Source organism: Cervus canadensis, chromosome 9 (genome assembly GCF_019320065.1).
Source record: "Cervus canadensis isolate Bull #8, Minnesota chromosome 9, ASM1932006v1, whole genome shotgun sequence".
NCBI classification, from domain to species: Eukaryota; Metazoa; Chordata; class Mammalia; order Artiodactyla; family Cervidae; genus Cervus; species Cervus canadensis.
In genome coordinates, this window is record NC_057394.1 from 32,909,890 (window position 1) to 32,935,350 (window position 25,461).

Genomic DNA, 25,461 nt, shown 5'->3' on the forward strand with positions numbered 1-25,461 from the left:
ATCTATTAAAGTCTTTTCAGGTGTTCTTATGGAGATGTTCTGTCCATATATAGACATGTTACATTGAGTTATTATAAGGATCAGAGTTTCTGTGGTAGAATTAACATCAATGAACAAGCTTACTTAAGTTTTGCCTATAGATGGTGCTGTGGGTATTTATAAAAGAGAAAAAATTAGTTTCTTATAGTTTAGTTATATGATTATTTATATAAGAAAAAGCTAATAAAATTGATCTCTAATACATGATAATTTCTAAAGCAGAAAGGTGTTTAAAAATAAGAATTACATTTTGATGTAAAGGAACATTTATGTCATTAGTGTAGTTGGTACTTGTCTGTATTTATCATTGTTGCCACAATTAAATTTTTTGTATCTTATTGTTTCTGCTTAGTCTGAAAATAATGCTTTTTTTCTAAATTTGTTAGCAACTTGATTTTCTTTTTCCAACATCAGTTCAGTTCAGTTCAGTTGCTCAGTTGTGTCTGACTCTTTTTCGACCCCATCAACTGCAGCACGCCAGGCCTCCCTGTCCATCACCAACTCCTGGAGTCCACCCAAACCCAGTACATTGAGTCAGTGATGGCATCCAACCATCTCATCCTCTGTCATCCCCTTCTCCTCCTGCCCCAGTCCCTCCCAGCATCAGGGTCTTTTCCAGTGAGTCAGCTCTTCGCATCAGGTGGCCAAAGTATTGGGGTTTCAGCTTCAACATCAGTCCTTCCAATCAACACCCACGACTGATCTCTTTTAGGGTGGACTGGTTGGATCTCCTTGCTGTCCAAGAGACTCTCAGGAGTCTTCTCCAACACCACAGTTCAAAAGCATCAATTCTTCAGTGCTCAGCTTTCTTTATAGTCCAACTCTCACATCCATACATGACCACTGGAAAAACCATAGCCTTGACTAGACGGACCTTTGTTGGCAAAGTAATGTCTCTGCTTTTTAATATATTGTCTAGGTTGGTCATAACTTTCCTCCCAAGGAGTAAGTGTCTTTTAATTTCATGGCTGCAATCACCATGTGCAGTGATTTTGGAGCCCCCAAAAATAAAGTCAGCCACTGTTTCCACTGTTTCCCTAACTATTTGCCATGAAGTGATGGGACCGGATGCCATGATCTTAGTTTTCTGAATGTTGAGCTTTAAGCCAACTTTTTCACTCTGTTCTTTCAATTTCATCAAGAGGCTCTTTAGTTCTTCTTCACTTTCTGCATAGTACAAATCTAATTGAGTTCTGGTATCCGGATATTAAAGAGTTTAACATTCAGCAGTCACTGTTCTTATCTCCAGACCCTGTATTGTCTGTCATAGGAAGCCATAGGTTGGAGTCTTAAACCTGCATATATTTTACTTCTCTGGAAAATTGATATGGTTGTCTGTGTGTCCTGCCTAAGATAACAAGTTTTGAAAATCATAAATTTCTTTCATGTTAATGTAGAAATTGTGTTTTTACCATTCTGGAGATTTCATACTTGTGTTGGTGTGACTTTTTGGCCTATAATTTTAGTTAATAAATAACATTATTACTAATACTCTTTGTATCATTAGTTCATGTTTTTGTTCTTTATCATAGTATAGCTAAACACTGAATGACATCTTCTGTTTTTCATTTATAATGGCCGAACTTTAGTTTACAACTAATATTAGTATGTTCAGTAATGCAGTATTTGCCAGAGTGTATTCATTCACCACACCAGTACCGTATTTTGTTAATAGGTATTAGTGATAAAAGCTACTGAGGCCCAATAAGTTTGAACGAGATTATGATAAACATGTTTTTTGTTTATCGTTTTCTAGAGGCTTATAATTTGTGTATCTCCCAAAGTACATATTTAAATACTCAATAATGCTCAAACTCACTTGTCCATGGACCCCCTTTTTAAGGAGCATTTTGAGACATTAAAGTTCCCAAGAGGATACTTTTGTATGTTCTGTGCTATTATTAACTTTAATTCTTGACCTTTGAAGTTTATTATTTGGATTTTAGATGATTACTTTAGCTAATATTAAAATTAACTGTCTTCATATGAATAAAATATTTATACTTGCAGAGATTTTGGCAGTGGTGGCTGCTACTTGACAGTTCCACTTGGATGTCTCACATCCTCAGACTCAACATTTTCAAAATTGTGCTTATTTTGTCCCTAAAGTCATCAACACAGTTGCTCAAACCAGAAATCTGGAAATCTTCATTGATTTCTCCCTTTTCTTTGGTATTCATATACATTTAATTACCAAGTATTATACATATTACTCTCCAATATATCTTAAATAGTTCTCTCTACCTCCATTTCCACCACTGTAGACCAAGCTTCTGTCTTCAGTTGTTGGGGATATTGTAGTAGCCTGACTGGTTTCCTTCCCATCTTCGCTTTTTCTCTTTATCAGAATAACATCTTAAAACACTAATTTGATTATATCACTTTACTTCTGACCTTTAGATGTTTTCATTGGTTTTTGTGACTCTCGGGATGAAATAAAAATCTTTACCTTTGTCCTTAAGTTGTTCGTGATCTGACTCTGCCTGTCTAGCCTCATCTCTCCATCCTGTGTGGTCCAGCCGTACTGGATTTCACTCCTCCTTGGAAGTACCGCGTCCTTTCCCCCTGGTTCCTTTTTCCTGCAGCGTCCCTCACGCCTCATCCTTGCCTTGCTGTGCTCATTCTTGTACCTTATTTGACTTGTTGAAGAAATACTAAATTTCTGTGGTTTTCAGCTGCTATTGTAGTTGCTGGGAATAAAGTAGAGAATAGGACAAGGAAAAAATTCCTCATGGAACTTTTGTTCTAGTAGTTTATTCATAGCAAACTGGGCTTTCCAGGTGGCGCTACTGGTAAAGAGTCATGGGTTCTCAGTCGTGGGTTGGGAAGATCCCCTGGAGTAGGAAATGGCAACCTGCTCCAATATTCTTGCCTGGGAATCCATGGACAGTGGAGGCTGGTGGACTACAGTCCATGGGATAACAAAGAGTCAGACACGACTGAGCATGAGCGTGCATGCGCTCGTGCACACACACACACACACACACACACACACACACATACCCCTTCATTGCAGATCTTTAATAGTCTATTCATATCTTTAAGTAGAGCATTTCCTCATTTTTGGAGTCACTTCTCATTAATATAATTAAATAACTTAGCTGCTTAATTTCTCTACCCTTCTAGGATTTGAGTTTCTTGAGGGTAAAGACTGGCCCACAGGAGGAGCTCATGAAATATTTGAGGAATGTAGAAATGGTGTGGTAATCATATAGAGTGATACAGTGGGGTATAAACTACTATACTACATTGGTTGTATAGTGGTGTTAGTGATCAAACTAATGAATATGAAATAACTGTATCTACTGAAGTCAGCAGGCAAATAGAAACACTGTATTTGAAAGTCATAACTGGGGAAAAATGTACTTATTTTATATAAATATAGGTATTTTGTATCTCTATGTTAAACTAACTTCTGAAGTAATATTCAAAACTGCATTATTTGAAACTCAAAAATGGCTGGCCTTTTTGTGATACAGTTTGATATCTTGGAGAGTAAGGACTTAGTAGAAAAGGTGTATTTAATAATTTCAGAACATTGCTTAAATTAGTGTTATTTTGTTTTCTAAATTCATTAGCTAAATTTGCTTTCACTTTAAAACTCTAGCTTGAATTATTAAATACTTCTGTAGGGCATTCTTTGAATATGATATTCAGTTGTATGACTGATGTCAGATTATATGACTCATCTGAGTATAACACTTGGCTTATGTTCGTAATGGTGATGTTTAACCTGTTTGTCTAATCTCTTCTAGGCTGCAAAGCGAGGGATTCTTTCATCTGGTCGTGGTAGAGGAGTTCATTCACGAGGTCGAGGTGCAGCTCATGGCCGAGGCAGGGGTCGAGGCCGAGGTCGAGGTGTGCCTGGTCATGCTGTGGTGGATCACCGTCCCAGGGCATTGGAGATTTCTGCATTTACAGAGAGTGATAGAGAAGATCTTCTTCCTCACTTTGCGGTACTTTCTTATTGTCCACCGAAACAAATACTGATACATTGTTGGGGATAATGGATGTTAAAGGAGAAAATATGAAAATGAAATGAATAATTTAAACCCATTAATCTCACCAAAGTGTTTGATTAATCTATAATAATCTTTAATTATTTAAGAAACAAATTGTAGGAGTTTTTTGTTTAATCATTGTCTGAAAGAAATGTTACTTTTCTTACACTTAGTAGGCCTTCTGATATTATGACAGGAATGATTTAAACTTATTGATTCAGAGAGGGAAGTCCTAGAGTTTAGTTTCATTTGATATTTACTTTTAGGAAAAATTGAGCATATTGCTTGGGCCATCCAGATTTTTTAAAAGTAAGGTGGAATTTTATTCATTAATACTGTATTCTTGATCTAGCTAACCTAGAAATGAAACAAGACAGAATTTTGGAATATGATCTCGAAGTTGCCTTAGTTGATACCAGGGTATAATTAGAGTCAGTCTAATGGTAATAGTGTGATGTAGAGGAAGGAGAATAAGAGTCCAGTCCCTGCTAATCCGTTATCTTACGTGGATATCCTGGAATCTGTTGGGCTCATGTGCAGAATGGAGATTATGTCTGCCTAAAGGCCTTTTTAACTTACATGTTGTGATTTTTAGTGATATCACAAAGGTTAGTTACTAAGCATCAGTCTTGCCTGCAGCATTAGAGTAATTGCTCTAAAGTATATAAAGTAAATAACCAGTTCTTTACCCTCAAGGATTCTACATATAATGTTTTAACACTAACCAGTTAAAGAAAACTACAAACAATTTATGATCAAGTTAAATTTATTAAAAACTGTAACTGCTTCAATAGCTTAGAGAACTTTTTTTTCACACAGGCATATGATGGTAAATGAGTAAAGTTTCATGAGGTAGAAAAACTGGAACTTGGGTCTTGAAGGATAGGTAAGCTTGTAGATAGGTACACAGGTAGTTGAACCTTTTGAATGTTCAGATTTAAATGTTTCATAGTTATATTCCAGGCTGTTAACTGTAGTTACAGATGTGAAACTATAGATTTTTAGGACATCAAGAGATATTGAAAGAAATGGTGTGTGTTTAAGAAATAACTAAGATGATTAATATTTAATGGTGATGGGTCTGGAATATCTTATGCTTTATAACTTTAAAGGGAGACAGAAAGGAATCAGAAAGTTTTCTAGCTTGGAGATACTGTAGCCCAATACTTACCTACTATACACCCTGTTCTGTACCGTCCCAAGGGGAAGAAGATCCAGATAAACTTAAGTGTATTACATATAGTTATATAGCTAATCAGGAAATTATTAAAGAATATGCTAAAATAATCCAGACAGACAAGGTGAGTTTAGGAACATGTTTTGGTAAAACTAAAACGGTCTTGGTTTTAGAAACATTAAAGTGAAAGAAAGTGAAAGTCGCTCAGTGGTGTCGGACTCTTTGCGACCCCATGGACTGTACAGTCCATGGAATTCTCCAGACCAGAATACTGAAGTGGGTAGCCTTTCCCTTCTCCAAGGGATCTTCCCAACCCAGGGATAGAACCCAGGTCTCCCACATTGCAGGCAGATTCTTTACCAGCTGAGCCACAAGGGAAGCCCCAGAATACTGGAATGGGTAGCCTATCCCTTCTCGAGGGGATCTTCCTGACCCAGGAATTGAACTAGGGTTTCCTGCATTACAGGTGGGTTCTTTACCAACTAAGCTATGAGGGAAGCTTAGAAAAGTTTAGAAATACTCAGAGCCTCTAAATGGATATTCAGTCTTGCATGAGTTTGGAGATTCAAATTCTACTCAGTTAGTAGTGGTCATGCACATTTAAAAGTTGTCAGTTTTTAAATAAGATAGCTTCTCTATCTCAACCTGTGATTTCAATGTGACAGGTATCAGAAAAAAACTATAGTACTAAACATTGTTACAAGTTGTGATTAATGAAATGCTTTCTTTAATTTATATGCTGGAACTAGTATAGTAATAAAACATTACATCTAAAACTTATAGAGCACTTATTTTGTGGCTGGTTTTATTCTGAATGCTTTACATAACTTACCATATTATGAGTTATTTTGACACCTCTCTGAGGTAGGTACTTTTATTGTGCTTATTGTAGAGATTGGGAAAATGAAACATGAAGAGATTAAGGAACTTGTTCAAGTATCCACAGCTAACACTAACAGAGCTGGGATCTGACTGATTCTGTGGTCCATTTTCTTTACTATGCCCTACAGAATTTTTCTTTGTGTAGTGTGTGCATTTAATGAGATTGTGGTTTTAATTTTATTTGAGGGTAAGAAAGAAGGACGATATTAGTAATGATATATAAGGGACTGAAGTTTTATGTGATAAAGGTGCTGTTTTCTGCTATTTGCAGAAAGATCTTCCTGTACATGGAAAAAATAAAATCCAGCACACCCAAAGCAAGCATAATTTGTTTAGCTTGTAAATGTCTCAAAGAATGTGTTCTAGAGAAGTGTAGAGTGAGAGAAAACAGCAGTCAGATAAACTTCTGAATTTAAAGACCTGGACTGTCATCCTGGTAATTAACTTAGTTACTTTGGAAAAATTATGTAAATTCTCTGAATCTTCCTCCCCTGCCCCCCAGCTTTAAATTGGTAATCAAAAAAACTCAAATTTTCTGAGGATAATCATCTGCTTTAGAAAGGATTTAGCATTTTCTGGAATTAGAATAATGAGCATAAAAGAAATGGCAATAAGGAAACTCAGTCTTTGACCAATGTTTCCATTATTTAAAGAACAGTTCAGTTGAAGGGATGGTTATAGGTATACTCACAGCTGACTGACTTTGCTGTATAGTAGAAACTAATACAACATTGTAAAGCAACTATACTCCAATAAAAATTTAAAAAATAAAGAATAGTTCAGTCAAATTTCTCTAATTCTAGAAAGTATAGAATTGTAGAATAATATTTGAAAATAAGACCACCCTTTATCTTATAATATCAAGTACTAAAATGAATTACTCATAGTTTTTTTCTTATCACCCTGAATTGTTATGTATTCTGGGTTATATTTGTTGGCATTTTAATATTTTAAAACCATTAGGATTTTGGATGTTTCAAAATATTTATTTGGAGGAAATACTTTTTTTTAATTTAAAGCAATATGGTGAAATTGAAGATTGTCAGATTGATGACTCTTCACTTCATGCAGTAATTACATTCAAGACACGAGCAGAAGCTGAAGCAGTAAGTATTACAAATAATCTAATTTATTGAAATTCAGATTTAAATGTTTTATAAATATTACAATTATGTTTTAATATAAGTGATTTTTTTTTTTTTTTTACTTAATAACTACACTTTGACAAGACATAGGACATATGAAGTGGAATTCATGGCCACAAAGAATGTCCTAAAGCAGTTAGGCAGTTTTAGTATATAACATGGAGTTGTTAGAATAGCTAGTCACCAAGTTGAATGTCAAGTTGTACTATCTTGAGACATCAGGAATTCTTCCATTCTTTTTAACACCAGTAGGGCCCCTTCACTTTCTCCCTTTCTCAGCTGGCCCAAAACAAGTCTGCTTTGGCAGAAGGAGTGGTGAAGCATAAGGTAGAAGGAGAAATAATAATTCTGATGGCTGCTTTTCTTGATCATCCCTCATCTGCTGCTTTATAGACTCAGTTGGCTGAACCCTACCGTGTCCCTAGCTCAGCACATCTTCATCTAGGCCTTTGTAGCTTTTTACCAAGACGTGAATATATAATGCTAGCCTTTAGAGTCCTTTCAGTCTAGTTGTCTTCAAATGTGTATCTTGAATTATCTTTCTAAAAAATGACCAGAAGTATTTGCAACCTTGTCTGTTAAAAAAAGAAAAAATGAGTACGAGGTGTAGGGGATTCATAGTAACGTTTTTAACCCTGTGTATTCTTTGTTCAGGATTGTAGAGAAATAGATTTACCCTTTTGATTTGGGAAAAGTGCATTAAGCATGCCAAACAGTTAACCTAATATGAATGGGGAATGGAAGAGTAGGATGGTTTTCAAAAGTTTTGAGATGATTGCGGTCTAAATAAGTTTTGAAAATCTTCTAAGTTGGTTTACCCTCGTCTAGTAAATATCCCCTGGCAGTGCATTGCTGGGAATTTCCCTGGGAGGAGTTGTTCTTGGGGCATTGTAGTCTATAATATAAAGGCTGTGTATCTGAGAAGTCTTAGAGAAGTGTTAACTGGGCCCTGGAATAATGTAGTTTCAGAGTTAGATTGGTGGGTAGTGGATGGTTTTATAGGAATTTCTCATCCTAGAGTTTTGTTAAGTTTTAAGAAATCTTTTTATTTAAAGGTCTTTTGTGAAAATAAAAGCTAATTTATAATTGATTAAAGTTTAAAACTTTCTTAAAAGCTTATATGTATATATGTTATATTGAAAAAGAGTTTTGATCTAGTTTTCTCACAGAGGTATTGTAGAAGTGTAAGTTAAGAATGAGCTTCCTTTAAATGATGCCTTCAGTGACAATTTTCAAGGTAATGTTGAATAGGTAGCTTGAGTACCATCTTTTATGTTCTATTTATTTTCTGGAAAGAAGTCATGTTATTAAACAATGGTAGTTACATTCAGTTGGTTATAGTATTTACCAAATTTGTGAATGTAGTAACTACTTCAGTTCAGTTCAATCGCTCAGTTGTGTCCCCATGAACTGCAGCACGCCAGGCCTCCCTGTCCATCACCAACTCCCGGAGTCCACCCAAACCCATGTCCATCGAGTTGATGATGCCATCCAACCATCTCATCCTCTGTCGTCCCCTTCTCCTCCTGCCCTCAATCTTACCCAGCACCAGGGTCTTTTCCATTGCGTCAGCTCTTCGCATCAGGTGGCCAAAGTATTGGAGTTTCAGCTTCAACATCAGTCCTTCCAGTCAACACCCACAACTGATCTCTTTTAGGGTGGACTGGTTGGATCTCCTTGCAGTCCAAGGGACTCTCAAGAGTCTTCTCCAACACCACAGTTCAAAAGCATCAATTCTTCAGTGCTCAGCTTTCTTTATAGTCCAACTCTCATATCCGTACATGACCACTGGAAAAACCATAGCCTTGACTAGACAGACCTTTGTTGGCAAAATAATGTCTCTGCTTTTTAATATGCTGTCTAGGTTGGTCATAACTTTCCTCCCAAGGAGTAAGTGTCTTTTAATTTCATGGCTGCAATCACCATGTGCAGTGATTTTGGAGCCCCCAAAAATAAAGTCAGCCACTGTTTCCACTGTTTCCCTAACTATTTGCCATGAAGTGATGGGACTGGATGCCATGATCTTAGTTTTCTGAATGTTGAGCTTTAAGCCAACTTTTTCACTCTCCTCTTTCACTTTCATCAAGAGGCTCTTTAGTTCCTCTTTACTTTCTGCCATAAGGGTGGTGTCATCTGCATATCTGAGGTTATTGATGTTTCTCCCTGGCAATGTGTATTGTTACTTCTCCCTGTTTATTCACATGACTGACGGGGGAAAAAAAAACTTTCTGCCTCTTATGTAATTTTTGGATGTTTTGCTTTTAATAGGTAAGATCTATTGACATATACCATCCTTCTTGGGTTTTGCTTTTTCTCTCTCAGGTGTAAACTTTTTTAATACATATTTTTATACTGTGTATATATTTTCCAAGCAAATAGCAGTCAGTTTAAAGACCAGGGATTAATGTGTAAAGAGAAATTTTAACAATAATTATGTGAAGATTGAATGTGACAGAACAACTTTGGTTAACTTGGATCTGATGTGAGTTAGGTTGAGCAGTTTAAAAATTAGTGTGTTTGACATTGAGTTGCCAGTATTTAATTTTTTCAAAGAAGAATGCTTAAAAAGTACAAAAAATTACTTGTCCCATCACTCAGTTCAGTTCAGTTCAGTTGCTCAGTCATGTCCGACTCTTTGCGACCCCATGGACTGCAGCACGCCAGGCCTCTCATCACTATCATTATATATAATAAAGAAAAATTTAATACCAGCATGTGGGTGGATAGACCTCAAGCCAAATGATAGGCTTTCCCAGGAAAAGAAATTTGTCCACCTTTCTTAATGTTTATTTCCAAATACTTCATTGTTCATAATTTCTGAACCATTGTATTAGATGATTATGTGTCTATTTTCTTAAGTCAGTAGATGCATAATATTTCAAAGTGAAAGTACAAGGAATAAGATAATCAAAGGCATTCAGATATGACTGAAAAGTAAGAAATTTTCCTCAGAAAAGAGATTGAAGTATTTTAACTTTAGGTTAAGTTAACAATCATTTTAACTTTAGGATGAGATGGTTAAGGTTTGACTCTGGTTAATTAGATGATGAAACCTGTTGCTTTATTTTCTGTTCTTCAGTTTGTCTGTCACCACCCACAATGTACTAAAGATGGATAAGTACCCAAAGAGGACAGAAAAAAAGTGACCTCTTCCCATGACTGGTTAGAAAGTTAGTTTTCCTACTCTGAATTGTTCCTATACTTTTGTAAGCAACCAGTATCTGGTTTTAGAATAGGATAGTTAAGTTCCTGTTTTATAAGAGTCAGTCCCAAAAATGAAACTCGACAGTCTCAAACTCAAAAGGGGTATGTAGCTTTTTATAGCAAAAGGAAAGAGACTCTTGTTCTACTGGTAGGTTTTGACACCCATGCCTCAACTCCCAGTATTTGTGAGGATTCAAAACTTATAAAGTATACTTAGAACATGGTGCCTGGAACATAATTCATCTTGCATGCATGCTACGTTGCTTCAGTCATATCTGACTCTTTGCAATCCTATGAACTGTAGCTGGCCAGGCTCCTCTGTCCATGGGATTCTCCAGAAAAGAATGTTGGAGTGGGTTGCCATTCCCTTCTCCAGGGAATCTTCCAGGCCTAGGGATTGAACCCATGTCTCTTGTATTGGCAGGTGGATTCTTTACCACTGTGGACTTCCCTTATAGCTCAGTTGGTAAAGAATCCGCCTGCAATGCAGAGGCGCCGGTTCACTACCTGGGAAACCCAAACCATCTTAGTGTTAGCTATTATTAATATTTGTGTGTGTGTCTGTGTGTGAATGAGAATTGATTGTTAATTCAATGAAACTGAATAGAAACAAGATAGAAGAAGTGATTTCAAAACTCTAATTCTTTAGGCCTGAAGATAGAAGCACAAAATTGGATTCATAGAGGATAGTTCAATATCAAGTCAGAAATTGATGGGGCTAACTGAATAAATAGTAAATCTGTGGCAAGAACCAAGTGTATAAGTGGATTCAGTCAAGAGAAAGAAAATTGTGTTCTTAATAGTCTGTGTGTTCTTACTGATTTACTTAATAGTTAAGTATTGCTACATGATGAACACTGCTATGAGAATTATTAAATCTAAGTCTGAAGCTTGTGAGAAAGTGGCCATGTAACTTGAACTGAAAGCTAAAGAAGTAGAAGTCTTTCTCTATAAATTCTGAAAATCAGATTTTACATGTTTAGAGTTTTGTTGTTTTGGTGGTCCTTTAATGTAACTCCTGCCTAAACATTATATACTGTGGTTATTACAAACATTAATAAACTTGGTTTTAACTTTATTTTATAGATAGTTTTACCATTATGGTTACTAAAAAAGAAAGATATACTGGGATTGTAGCTTTAGCTCTTCTAACGTTAGGTCCGTTTTCCCCACAGTGTTTTTGCAGAACATTGGTTTTATAAGAGCTCTAACAAAGGATTTTCTTGTCAGTAAGTTTGTGAAGAGCTGCATTTTGTATGTTCACTTTAGATTTATAATCTAAGTAACTTGCAAAGGCAAAAGGCAAACACTCGTGTTTAAAAGGCAAACACTCCTTGCTTATTCCAGCCTTTTCCAAATGTTGTTTCTAGAATCATTTTCTATGTAAGATACGGAGCCTACCTCATAACTACTTTTCATACTTTTTTTCTTCCTTCATTTGGCAGATTCAAGCCTTTTTCTTTTTTCCCCTTCTGTCATATGTTTGCCTGCTCGCCTTACTTCTAATTTGGTGCAAACTTTGAATGATGCTATGTAAGACTAAACAGGCAAACGTCTAGAGCAAGCTTATAAATAAAATGCTTCAGCGCTTAAACAGGCTTTTAATTTATACTTCAAAGCATAGAAATTAGAGAAAATTGTAAAATGAACCCCCACATGTTCCTCATTGAGCTTCAGTAATTATCCACTTATGGCCAATCTTTTTTTGTCTATATTCTACCCACTACAACACTCTACCTCCTTGTTTTGGAGCCATTCCCAGTCATATCATTTCAGCTGTAAACCTTCCAATGTGTCTCTCTCCATGTTAGAGGCCAAATAAAATAAATCAATACTATTATTGTACCTAAAAATGATTATTATTCCTTAAATATTATTAAATACCCAGTCAGAGTTTACATTTCCCTGGTTTTCTTATAAATATTTTACTTACTTCCTTTAGGGATCCATAATAAGTGCATATTTTGATTTAGCTTGATTGGTATTATACAATTATAAATTCATAGATTTAAACATTTCATGGGTATTGATCCATTGTTCTCAGTTACTGATGTGTCCTGTTTTTGGCTAGTGGCTACTATATAGGTTTTTTGTGAGTTGTTTTGACAGGAGTCTAGTGGGTTATGATATTTTCTTTCTTTCTGGTATGAAAAGGTGTTCTAGGTTCATCTTACACATTTTCTCTTCCAAACCAGGAACTAGCCGTTTCTCTAAGGAGCTCTGGTTCTTATTACTGGGAAAGGTATCTAAAGACCATAGTCTGAGTACTAAGCATGCTCATTACTACTGAGTAGGTTAACTATAACAATTTTTTTCAGAGGTCAGAGCTGGGAGTGGGGGGAAAAATGCATTCATATACAGATGTGCACATATATATATACATGTATAGCACGTATATCCACACGTATAAAGAAAATAAATTGAAGGCTCCTGATATTTCCAGTATAATTGTGTACTGTGTGGTTTTCATACACACACATATACAGGTATGCCCTGTTTTACTGTGCTCTACTTTATTGCAGTTTGCAGATATTGTTTGTTTGACAGATTGAAGGTTTGTGGCAGCACTTTATGCTGATCTGTCGCTGCCATTTCCCCACAGCATTTGCTCACTGTATGTCTCTATCACAGTTTGGTAATTTCTGCAATATTCCAGACTTTCTCATTATTATTATTATATTTGTTCTGGTGACGCCAAAACAAATGGTGGTTATTTGGGGGCACCATAAACTGTGCCCATATAAGATGGCAGATTTGGTTAATAAATGTGTGTTCTGACTGCCCTGTCAAGCAGCCATTCTGCGTCTCTCCCTCTCCTCGGGCCTCCTTGTTCCCTGAGACAAAACAACCTTGGGATGAGGCCAGTTGATAACCCTACAGTGGCCTCTAAGCATGCAAGTGAAAGGAAGAGTCTCACGTCGCTCACTTTAAGTCAAAAGCTAGAAATGATTAGGCTTAGTGAGGAAGGTATATCAGAAAGTGAGCTAGGACAAAAACCAGGCCTCCTGCGCCAGTTATTCAAGGTGTGAACACAAAGGAAAAGTTCCTGAAGGAAATTGAAAGTGCTGCTCTAGTAAACACACGAATGAAAAGAAAGTGAAACAGGCCTTATCGCTGATATGGAGAAAGGTTTAGTGGTCTGGAGAGGATATCAATCCGGCCACAACATCCTCGTAAAGAAAGTGAAGTTGCTCAGTCATGTCTAATCTAGAGCAATGCCCTGTCTTTTTTCAATATTGTGAGGGCTGAGAGAGATGAGGAAGCTTCAGAGGAAAGTTTGAAGCTAGCAGGGATTGGTTCATGAGGTTTAAGGAAAGAATCTATCTCCATAGTATAAAAATGCAAGTGCCAATACAGAAGCTGCTGTGAGTTATTGCTAAAATAATTAATGAAGATGGCCACTGTAAACAGATATTCAGTGTAGATGAAAGAGCCTTATATTGAAAGAAAATGCCATCTAGGATATTCATAGCTAGAGAAAAGTCATTGCCTGACTTCAAAGGTCAGGTGACTTTTGTTAGGGGCTCCCACAACTGATGCCTTGAAGCTGAAACCAGAGCTCACTTAGCATTCCGAAAAACCCAGGCTACTTAGACTTATGCTAATTTTACTCTGCCTTATAATGTGTAAATTTTGAGTAGGGAATGGCAACCCACTCCAGTATTCTTGCCTGGAGAATCCCATCGACAGAGGAGCCTGGAGGGCTACAGTCCTTGGGGTCTCAGAGAGTCAGACGCAACTGAGAGACTAATGCATACGCATAACGGGTAAATTGAACAACAAAGCCTGGATGACAGCACCCAGTAAATAATTTTAAAACTAAAACTTTAGAGAGTTGTAGATTCACCTTATGAATTTGAAGTAAGTATTGAATATAGAGATGTGCAAAATTAGATCATAAGAAATTTTTGAATAACTTACTAAAGATGACATCACTAACATTTTTTGCCTCTTTAGCTAGATGAAAACATGAATTTTATGAGTAGATATTTTGTATGACATAGTTGGAATTCCTTACAAGAATATATTTTTATGTAATATTTATAGCCTCAAAAAATTACAGTTTGTTTCTGGACTTAAATATTATATATAAGTACTTAAAATTTCTTTAGTTATATGACATGATGGGGTCATGGACTAAAAATTTCTGATCTACATTTTAGTAGGCATGAAATCTTTTAAATTAACCATAAATTTATATGTGTAGATTTAAAATTTTTACCTGGGGACTTTATATCGTACTACTCGTGGTCAGATGTCATTAAACATGTAATTGTTTCTCCATTTCACATTATGCTGTACTTTGAGGTGTGCTGTAAATCTTTGGTGACTATGAGTTATTTTGGTATGTTGCTAACATTGATTTATATTAGTTCACATTACTTTAGTTTGAAAGCACTCTTTCTGAACCAACCACTTAATGTAGCAAGTACTTAGGCTTGACTGCTTACTCAGTTTTTGTTATATGCAATTCTGAAAGCTTTGTAGGGAAGTTCTTTAGTTTTCAATAGAAAAGCTCAATTTTTTTTCTTCATTGAGATATTTGTATTTTGTATTAGTGATACATCAGGCATTTTATGGTATTTGTGATTATTTGATGTAATTTAAATATAAATACATGTGCAAAAAAATTTAAATACAGGTGCAAAAAAATTTATTAGAGGTTTCTAGTTACTGTATGAGTCATTTGTGAATTACTGTATGAGTCATTTGTGAATTAATAAGAATTAAAATCTAAAACCAGAATCTTGAAGTGCTTTGCAATAATTGCCTTGAGTAGCAGTTATCATTTTACTGTAGACTTGGAGACATAGTTCTTCTAGTCAGATATTGGCCAGTACTGAAATAGCTCTACTCAAATGACTAGGCTGACTTTAGAAATAAATAACAATATAAAGTAAATTATAAACTGCAATAATAAATAGTAAATAGAGAAATAAACCACAAAGCAAAAATAGACAACTGTCTTCATTTGTATTTAATGTTAGGTACTATAACATTTCATTGTTTTCTTCAAAAATTATTAATGTTCTGTATTCCAATGTTTTTCATTGTTTTAGGCTGCAGTTCATGGAGCTCGTTTCAAAGGGCAGGATCTAAAGCTGGCATGGAATAAGCCAATAACTAATATTTCAGCTGTTGAAACAGAAGAAGTTGAACCTGATGAAGAGGAAGTATGTTTTTTTTTTCATTTGTTTTTAACCTTAAATGTTTACATTTTTATATAAAATGTGATCTATGGCTGTGATTTTAACATAAAGCTTTTATTCCTGAGCTACCTTCCAGGCAGGGGATAGCAGATAAAATGCAGATAACTAAATTTTATGTATTAATGAGAACTGTGGATTGCTAATCCAAAAAGAATATATGAAAATCATATATATACTCAGTTTTCATTTATTCTTAGAAGACAATAATTACTCATTAGATTTTTATCCACAGGAAGTCTTGTGATATTTTAACTTTTAGAGTATATATTTTACTTAATTACTTTATCAACATTTCAGGTTTTATTTTAATTCATATCATTTTAGTTCATTAGAATGAATGCCTGCTATATGGTAGATACTACGATAGGCAGAAAAATGAATAAGACACGGTCCCTATCAACAAGGAGCAATACAATCTGGAAAAGAAGGTGGTGATAGACACAAGAAACTAATTATAATAAAAGGCAGAATGATATGGTGAATAAAGATTTGAACAATATGCTGTGGGTACCCAGAGGAAGGAATGATTGTTTCTTTCCCAAAGAATCTTGAAGGAGGTGGTAGCAGTGTAGCTGAACTCCAAGTGATAAAAAAAAAAGCTTTTCATAACCAAGAACTTGGACTGGGAATAGTTAGAGAGGCATTATAATTGGCAGAGATAGAGGTGTGGAATAGTATATTTTTTCTTGCATAACAGCAGTTAGTCTTATGGCTGAGAGTGGGGAGCGTAAAGACCACTGAAGTGGGAGAGCCCTTTGAAACCAAAAATCTAAAAATAAGCAACTCTGTTTTGTTTAATCATGAAATAAGCTGTAGGAAAAAAAATTGAGGAAGTTAGGGAATAAAGGTAAGGTGGGAAAACTAAATGGTTCCATGTTTTACCTTGATTAGATTTTCATTATGGCACTTCATTTTGTTTGAAGAGCATTTGAGACTGTTATACATGTCCATAGTCAAATGCAAGAATAAAATGTGTATTTTGAAACTCATATACATGATTTGTCATTTTATATTTTAGATTATACCTTTGTCCTTCCATGAGTTTGAATTGAATGGGGAGAAAAGCAGGAGAGCTCCTGGTATTAGGTATTTTGAAAAGTTTGAAAAGTAGTCTGAGAAGCTTTTATGAAGGGAACGGGGAAAAGAAAAGAATGCTGTAAAAGAAAATGTTTGTTATATACAGCAGAAGAGAAACATAAATATTGATAAACTTTATTCAAGTTACTGGTTGATTTAGTATCAGAGAAGAATTACTGATGTTTTCTTTAAAAAAAAAAAAAAAGGTGTGCAGCAATGTTTTGTAGGTGTAGAAGATGGCATAATTTGATAAAGAGAGGCAGGAGAAATGGCATGTACAAAGGCTTATTTGATTTTTTTTTTTAGTGTCTGTTTGATATAAGCAATAGAATAGATAGTATTGAGAAACCTTTGGGCGGATGAAGGTTGCTTTTTGTTTCTTGACTGTTCTAGCTATAGAAATACCTTTTGTATTCGACTCTGTTGAGAGTAATCAGTATTTAAAAGTGTCACCTTTTTTCTTTTCTTTTTTTTTTTTTTTTTTTTTTTTTTTTTTTTTGGGTAAATTCCTAAATGCATTTTAACCTAAAGTTTCAGGAAGAGTCTTTGGTGGATGATTCATTACTTCAAGATGATGATGAAGAAGAAGAGGACAATGAATCTCGTTCTTGGAGAAGATGATTTGACTGATCATTGATCTGCATATGATAGAACTCTACCTGTGTTTCATTAGTATTATCTAATGTACTTTTACATATTTGTAAAAACAATTTTTGGTAAAATGTGATGAAGATGGATTTCACAAATAGACAAAAGAGAAGAAAACTACCTTCTGAATCCTGTATTTTGAAAGATTGATGTTTGCGTTTTATTTCAGTAAACAATTGGTAAAGACATCACACTAGAAACATATGCAATGTTTTTATTACTTACTGAACATTACAGAATTCTTTGGGTTCTTTGTAATTTAATGAATAGGTCTGAAGACTTAATGACCAATACTTGTTATAACTTAGAGAATTTTGTTTTACTCCAAATAAGGAATGAATTTGCATTTAAAATCTTAATGAATGTTTTCAAAAAATGAATAGATAACATAGTACTCTTAACTAAAGTCTCCAAGTTATGTATTCATAATATTACATAGTAGTATGCTTAGGCTTTACTATGTATTAGCCTTTTGTTGGACTTGTGTATGTATTTTACCATATGGGTTTTAATGATAACGGTGTATGACTGCTTTGCATTTGAGTCCTTATGCATTCAGATGTTAAAAAATAAAGTGGAATGGTCTCTTGAAAAGAAAAGAAAAGAAAAAAGCAATGACAAAAAAAAAGACAATGTTCCTTGATTTAAAAAAAGAAAAAAGAAAAAAAAAAAGAAAAGAAAAAGAATTAAAATAAATAGACCATTCCAGATGGTGATCTACCCTTCTCCCCAGTTATCACAAAAGGAGCTATAATCACTAACTTATTCTTAATAATGGTTACTGGTACCTTTACAATAATGTACAATCCATTGTTTAAAATTTATACCACTTCAGTTTGGTTTGATCCTATAAACTTTCAACAGATGTCTTAAAATTTAAAAGCAGGCTGATTAGTTTGGAACCAGACTTCAAGTAGAGATAACATTTGGTGAATAAGAAAACATCACATTACATTTTGGATGTATGAAAGAAAACTTGACCATTTGAAGATGTATGAATAAAGAAATGTACTATAGATACTACTTTAGGAAAGCACTGTTTGGTAAGTGTTCCAGTCTGATATTTTAAGTGTGCATTTCCTATACTTCTATAAAAAAAAAAAATCTTTGACATTTGCAACAATATTGTGATTTTTAAGTGGACTTCTCTGACAACATGATCATTGAAAGTTGATACAGCAGTTTCCAGGAAATAAATGCGTTCTTTGTAGAATGGAGGGTGGGAGATTACATATTTATCTTTTAAATTTATCCGTTTGGTTGCAAGTATTTCTGCCCTTTCTGAGATTACAGTGATTATATTGAAAAATCACACACAAAAAAACTTTCTTCCCATGCTGGGGTCCTCACAGTCACAAACTGTAGTTTCACCATCATAGTCTTTTGCCAGTGGAGTAGCTCATGGATGCTGTTCCTCTTTTTCTTTTCTTCCTCCACTTAAAGTTGTGTATATACTCCCGATGGTAGTTCTGTTTCATAGGAACGTTTTGGCTTGCAGTTGATGCACACGTTTATATTTAAAATTTCACAGTCAGATTTCTTTTGTCAAAATAGTGACTTTACTCAACTTCTTTACTATACTTAGAGCTGTGATATATTTTTATGTATAGTCTCTTGTATGTTGACTATGTGCTATTCTGATTCATTAGGTAAGTTTGTTTTCTTTTCTTTTTAGTAGTCGTGAAAGATGCCAAATTGGCAGAGGCTCACGTTTCTTCTCTTTACACCAAACAGGTATTATAAAGAAAGAAAATCTTTGAAAGGCCAGTTAAATCTCCATACTGATTTTTGGCTTTATAATTTGATTAGCAAATTTTAGTGTGATATTGTGTAATTATTGTAAAATTCAGTTATAACTGAAATTACATATTATTTGTTTAAATCCATAAATAGCTAATCACTTTCCCTATTCTTAAATTCTGTCATAACCTAAAATTAAAATGTTTTATACCATGTTGCTTTGAATGAATCAGAACGCAAGTATGTTTTGATCAGGTCCTGAAGTATGGGGATTAAATATTAGCAACATTCATCAGGTTCATAATTATATTTTTATTATCATTAATATGGTTTTAATTGTAAATATTATTTAGTATTAAATTGCTATTGGATTTTTTAAATTAATGGATATGTTTATAAAAAAAATACTAATACTCTACATGTACTTTTCATGTGTTCTCATTTAAAACTTAAAAGATATCCATTTTACAGATAAGGAAACTTAGGCTAGTAGAGATGGAATGACTTGCCCAAAGTGATAGCTAGTAAATAGAAGGACTAGATTTGAATGCAGGCACTCTGATTTCAGTGCCAGCTTTTTTAAAAACTATGTTGCTACCTCCTTCCTAATTATTGGTCGGGCATGAAGATTGTGTTTGCAGTAAATGTAGTAGATGTTACGCAAAATTACTAGTCTTTTTGGTCATTAGCCAGTTCATACCTTAACCATCCCTTTTAATACAGCACTTTGTTCATATCTCTGTTATAGTACTTATGTTGTAATATAGTTTATCTGGTTTATATGTCTGTCTTCCCCACTAGATTACAAGCTCCTCTAAGAAGGGGACCATGTCTTATTCATCTTTATCTCTAGTGATTATCATAAAACCTGGCTCATAGTGAACATTCAGTTGTTTGTGGGATGAATTAATGAATGAATGCATATTTAAATCTCCAATAATGGAGTGACAATTACCTCCCTTGTTAATTCTTATCAATTTTCCAGAAATCTTTCTTGAAGGTCTTCTCAATTATTTGGGACTGTCTTAGTAAACAGTTGATTCTGTTAAGTATTGTACCAGTGGGGTTTGTTACAAATAGTGATGGAGGAATATACACATAGTCTCAGTGGAATTTCCATAGCAGTTAGTAAGCTATTAACATTTTGGAATATTAAATGTCTATTTAAGGAGTAAGTTAGCCTTTTGGTTTCTATCAGTGTGTAAGAATAGAAATGTCAAGAACCACTAATCTAGTCCATCCCATTAATTTTTTATATTCAAAGATGATGAGCGAGTGTAGAGAACTGGACAAGTGTTAAGAGATTTAGCTTTTGGTCCCAAGCTCTGTAACTAATTTTCTGGCCTTAGACAAGTCTCTTAACTTATCCAGGGTTGTTTCCTTGTCTGCAAAATGAAACGGGTTGGACTAGATGATCTCTTAAGGTTCCTTTCACATCTTTCGTTTCCCTGGGAGTATATTAGTGTTTGATCTAAAACAGTTTAACATATCTACACCAGCTCTCCCTACCTGTTGTTGCTGTTACTGTTTCTATCGTCAGTAGAAGCAACTTAGCTTTGGTTGTGATAGTCATACAGTGTATCTTGGTGCAGTTTCTTATACTGTTCCCAGATGTTTGCTTTTGCTGCACAAATTACATTTAACCTAAAAAGTATAGATTAACTTCTGTATTTGTGCTTTTTCTTCGTACTTACAACTTTTCCTTTCAGTTCTAAACTCAGAGTTTAAAACTCTTTCTTATTATAGTATCTACCTAAAACTTGAAATACATTTTTTAATTCTTCAATTTTCCTTAGAAGTTCTTTGCCATAGTATAGATCTGGGCTGAAGTGGGAATGAAGAAGGAATTGAGATGTAGACAGCTACTTTTTTCAGGAAAAAAATTGAAGGAAATTATATATCATTTGTTAAAAGATTGATTAGGATTACCTCAAGGGATGGTTGAGTTGTCATTTTGCATATTTCATTCAGTATCTTATGTCTCTACATAGCAGTGTTGTTTTAAATGTTATTGGATAATTGTAACATTTAAAAATTAATTTTGGTAGTTAACCAGAATTCAACATTTAATGAAATTATGTTGCATGAATGGGATAGTATTCCATAGCTCTTGTTTTATTTTGTGATATGATCAAATGTATTAAATGATAGTTTACTATTAAGATAAGACTTCACTGTTTTAGCTGATTACCTGTGAAAAGTATGGTTTAATTGGAGGAAATTTCTTCTTACTAGAACTGTTTTATGGGGACTGTATTTGCAGTCTTACTTGGAACACTACTCACTGGTTCTAAAGGTTACAAAAAGAAAACAAACAGTTGCTCGTCTAGTATGTTGAAATATCAATGGCTATTTTAGAGTATCATACAAACTTTATCAATTTATATTTTCTTCCTTTTTTCCCCTTACCTGTAGTGTGAACTAATTATAGAAAATTAGTTTTAGTCCTAGAATTTATGTAAATATTTGTAAGATGTTTTTTTTCTTCCCTTACAAAAAACATCTTAGCATTTTAAAACAAAAATGTCCGGTGTAAAAATTTTGGCTTGTTAGCTTAGTTCAATAAGCTTATTAGCTTATTATTATTATTATTTTTTGGTCTTTCACAGTGCTATTCCCATTCTTCTGAAAGCCTGTATAATTAAAAGTAGAAATTTAATCTAGGGATAAATCATGAGCATACAATATTTGTAAGGCAGAAAGAAAAAATTTCCTTTTCACATATTTTCAGAAACTATCTTATTAACTTTTTGAACTGGCTAGTTAGTTGCTTTAAGGTATGTATACAGCATATAGGCTTTTAGAGAAGAAAAGATTTTTTGCTCTCTGATTATTGTATACCTATCAGAGGACAGCAAATTATCACATGACAGCTATCTGATATCCAGAACAGCTATCTAAGAGACCCAAGAAAGAAAGAAACCTTGGTGAATTTTGTTGACATGCTTAGTAATTTCTAATGAGAACGTTATACTTACTCAGTAGAGAAATTCCTAATTTGGCTCTTGCATTTTATCAGTATTATGTACTTATTAGCTTAGTATAATTGAAGCATTTTTTACTCTTTTGTACCAATTTATATTTGTTTCTTTCTAACCCTTCCCTCCCTGTTACTTTATTTCATCCATCCTCTTACCATCTCATCATCCAAATTAGTCTTCTTTTGTATATCAAACACTGTCTCATTTTGATATGTTCCTTTTTATTTACTTTTGTTGTTTATCATTATGCTTAGTATAGTATTTTATGTCATACAGTGTGATTGAAGAATGAAATGGTTATCCCATGGAGTTTAAGGAAATTATATATATAGCTCACGATTATTTGTAGTCCTTGGGAAGCTTAAGACAATTGTTCTTGCTTTTATTTTTTTAACCAATATCTTGAAATTTGTTAATGATTTCTTAAAATTGTTACTTTGCCAACCCACACTGATAAAAATTTACTATATGATCCATGATGACATTTCCTAATGCAAAATTTGGATCATAACCGTGTTGCCGAGCTGTGATCTGTGCAGCTTAATGTTTCAGTGAAGCGTGTTGCAGAGAGGTTTTGTTAAAATCATTTTAAACCATGGTTGATATTTGTAAAATTTGTCTGCAACTTTCATTTTGATTCCTTTCTCAGATGTAATGTTTTAAAAAGTTGGAGGTCAATGTATGGTATAATTCAAGATTTAGATTTATTTACTGTTTTCAGAGTTTTTTTTAATAGTCTTCTCTTTTTCCAGCAGAGGGAGATCATCATTGCCTGAATTTAGCTTTGTGACTACAACAGCAAGACCTGTTCCTGTCTGGAGACGACTGTTATAATATGATACTATCACTTTATGTTTGCCCTTTACCAGTTTGAATAGATGTTTACATGTACCATAATTAGCATTTTTATTTTTCCAGTTCTTTTAGGGTACATCTGAGTCCAGAAGTAAATCTGAGTGTGTGCTTTGTCTGATGTTATATTTAAATGTTTTCTCCCCTTTATAGCCGTTTGTTTTTAAACACTCTTAAGAAGGAAAAAAAAAAAATCCTCTTGGTTTTCCTAACATGAAATGAATTTTCAGGCTCAGCCAAGTTGAAATTGTATCTAGGAAATCTATAAAGCCATGATACTATGTTCATCAGCATGAACAATCTAGAATGATGAAAGTGATTAAAAAGTTAAACCGTGGTTTGGCTTTAATTTTTCTGGGCTTTAGGATACGTTTCTGGAGTTAGGATGGTTACTTACAGTAATTTTGAACAAATGGTTAAAATATTTTTTTCACATGGTAATAACTTGCCTGTTTCTTCTAAATATGTTTATTGAAGTCTACGCCAAGGCCACTTACCCAAATAATTTTTAAAAATTCTTAACTCTTCAAAATCAACAAGGAGAATAATTTGCTTTTCAAGTAGTATGGGATGATCTGTGAATTATAAATATTGAGAAATATCTAATGAACGTCTGATTTACACAGTATTTCCTTGTTTTCTTCACTTGCAACCAAGACATCAAAGACAATCTTAAAAGCAAGGGGAAATAGTGTGTGTCTAACACTGTTAAAGACTGTAGTTTTCCTGCCTTAAGAGGTGTATGTCTGCGTTATTTGTTTATAAGCAATATGGTGTAGAATTATTTATAAAGAGTGAAGTTAAATTTTATTCTAAATTTTCATCCAAAATACCCTGTTTATAATGGGCACCATAAAGTTTTCAGTCATTAATTTCTTAGTATTCCTTCTTAGATTCTCATTAACATTTTAGAAGTTAGAAGTTACACTTAATCGCAACTTTTCATTAAAAGGGTCCAAATTATATTTGATTCTCTTCACCCTTGTTTTCCTTTTGTTTTTAGTCCCATTCAGCCATGCTCACATTTTCACCTTTTTGTGCAAAGTTAACTATTCTGCAAGCACTTTCTCTTGAGTATGCATTGCATTTGTTGTCAGGAAAAAAGAATGAATACATCAGACATAATGTAAATTATCTATTTTGATTCATATTAATTGAAAACAGCATGGTTAATGTAGACTTGGTTTAAAGGAACAGTAAGTATTTTGGAAATTTTTCTTACCTATGACCTTGTAGCCTACAAGGCATTTTAAAAATTAGACTTTTGTATTAGTTCACATTGTAAACTAACATGTAGCTGCTGGGAATTCACAGATATTTTCCCAGGTCAGTTCAGTATTTTTTCTTTATAAGGAAAGAGTCTCTGTCTGTGTAATAGTTAGAATAGTTCTAACATGCTGGTCTGAAAACCCAAAGATAATTCTCTGAAGAGACCATACTTGCTGTTAACAGCTTTGGGTTGATTAATAGCTGTGGATCACATGCCACTACTCTCTCTTATTTTGTCATCTTCCTTTTTTTCCCCCCCTTGCTTTTAAATTAAAAACAAAATAAAGCAAAATGAAATTGAACATGCCATTGGGATCAGAAGTTGAGATGATTTAATTCTCGTTAAAATCATTGCACTTTTTGAAAAATTGCTTTGCGATCTGGTAGGTCAGGTACATATTTTAGTAAGTTCTCATGTTTATTAATTAAAGATGAGGATTTTCATTATTTCCCTGAAGAAGATTCTCATGGAGCTATATGTAGATAACTGTACAGAATCACTTTTGTGTAATTGAATGAAGCAGTTTACCTCTGCATGATTACATTATGAAAGCCTTTTATATATCTTTATATTTTTCAATATACTTAGATTTTACACTATTAGCTGCCCTAGTCATGCTATATGTGTTGTTTTTTTTTCAAATAGAGTTTATAAATATTTGTGCTCAAAGTACAGATCAATTGAATATTTTTGGTCTTGTTTACAAGAGAAATAATACTTTAAAGCGATGCAGCCCCTCAAGTGTCTTAGGAAAAAGTCATTGGTGCTACAAAACCTTTCAATATCATTTTTCAACCTGTTATCCAGACTTTGCTGAGCTTAAATCTATGATTGCTTATAACTTAATCCAATCTAGCAGCATAATTATACAAGCGGTCTGTGATGAGTCAGGTAAAGAGCCCAGCCAATTAGAAACACCCTGTAATTTAAAGAGAATGATGCAGAATGACATTATGCTAATTGGTGTCCAACTTCCGAGAAAGAAAATATTTTCTTCAATTTGTCAGCAGCTCTTTTGATAAGAGGAATTGTGTCAATATGACTAGGCTAAAAAAAAAAAAGATACATTGAGCATGGCTCAATTTTCCCAATTGCAAATGGAAAACGTTTCTAGTCCTAAAAAATGGTGTAATCCTCTTCTGCTTTCAATTCCCATCTGTCTTTTACTCATCAGGAGGCAGGGTAATTCTTAAATATTTATAGAACATTTGATGAGTTGTAAAGAGATGTATTAT

The 25,461-nt window shown here is 34.0% G+C and overlaps 1 protein-coding gene across 16 annotated transcripts in view; it reads left to right on the top strand.

The window, feature by feature from the left end:
- RBM26 (RNA binding motif protein 26) overlaps positions 1 to 23,885 on the top strand; it is a 79,748-nt gene extending 55,863 nt beyond the window's left edge. For 7 of the 16 annotated variants that reach the window (XM_043477377.1, XM_043477389.1, XM_043477382.1 and 4 more), the window contains 6 exons: positions 3,795 to 3,995; positions 7,119 to 7,205; positions 15,509 to 15,622; positions 17,267 to 18,426; positions 19,059 to 19,117; positions 22,857 to 23,885. In XM_043477377.1, coding sequence (XP_043333312.1) covers positions 3,795 to 3,995; positions 7,119 to 7,205; positions 15,509 to 15,622; positions 17,267 to 17,356 — 492 coding nt within the window. In that variant the 3' untranslated portion in view covers positions 17,357 to 18,426; positions 19,059 to 19,117; positions 22,857 to 23,885. Of the gene's footprint in view, positions 1 to 3,794; positions 3,996 to 7,118; positions 7,206 to 15,508; positions 15,623 to 17,266; positions 19,118 to 22,856 lie in introns of all 16 variants that reach the window. The other 9 variants (XM_043477386.1, XM_043477387.1, XM_043477392.1 and 6 more) reach the window with 6 other exon arrangements.
- The last annotated feature ends 1,576 nt before the right edge of the window (positions 23,886 to 25,461 follow it).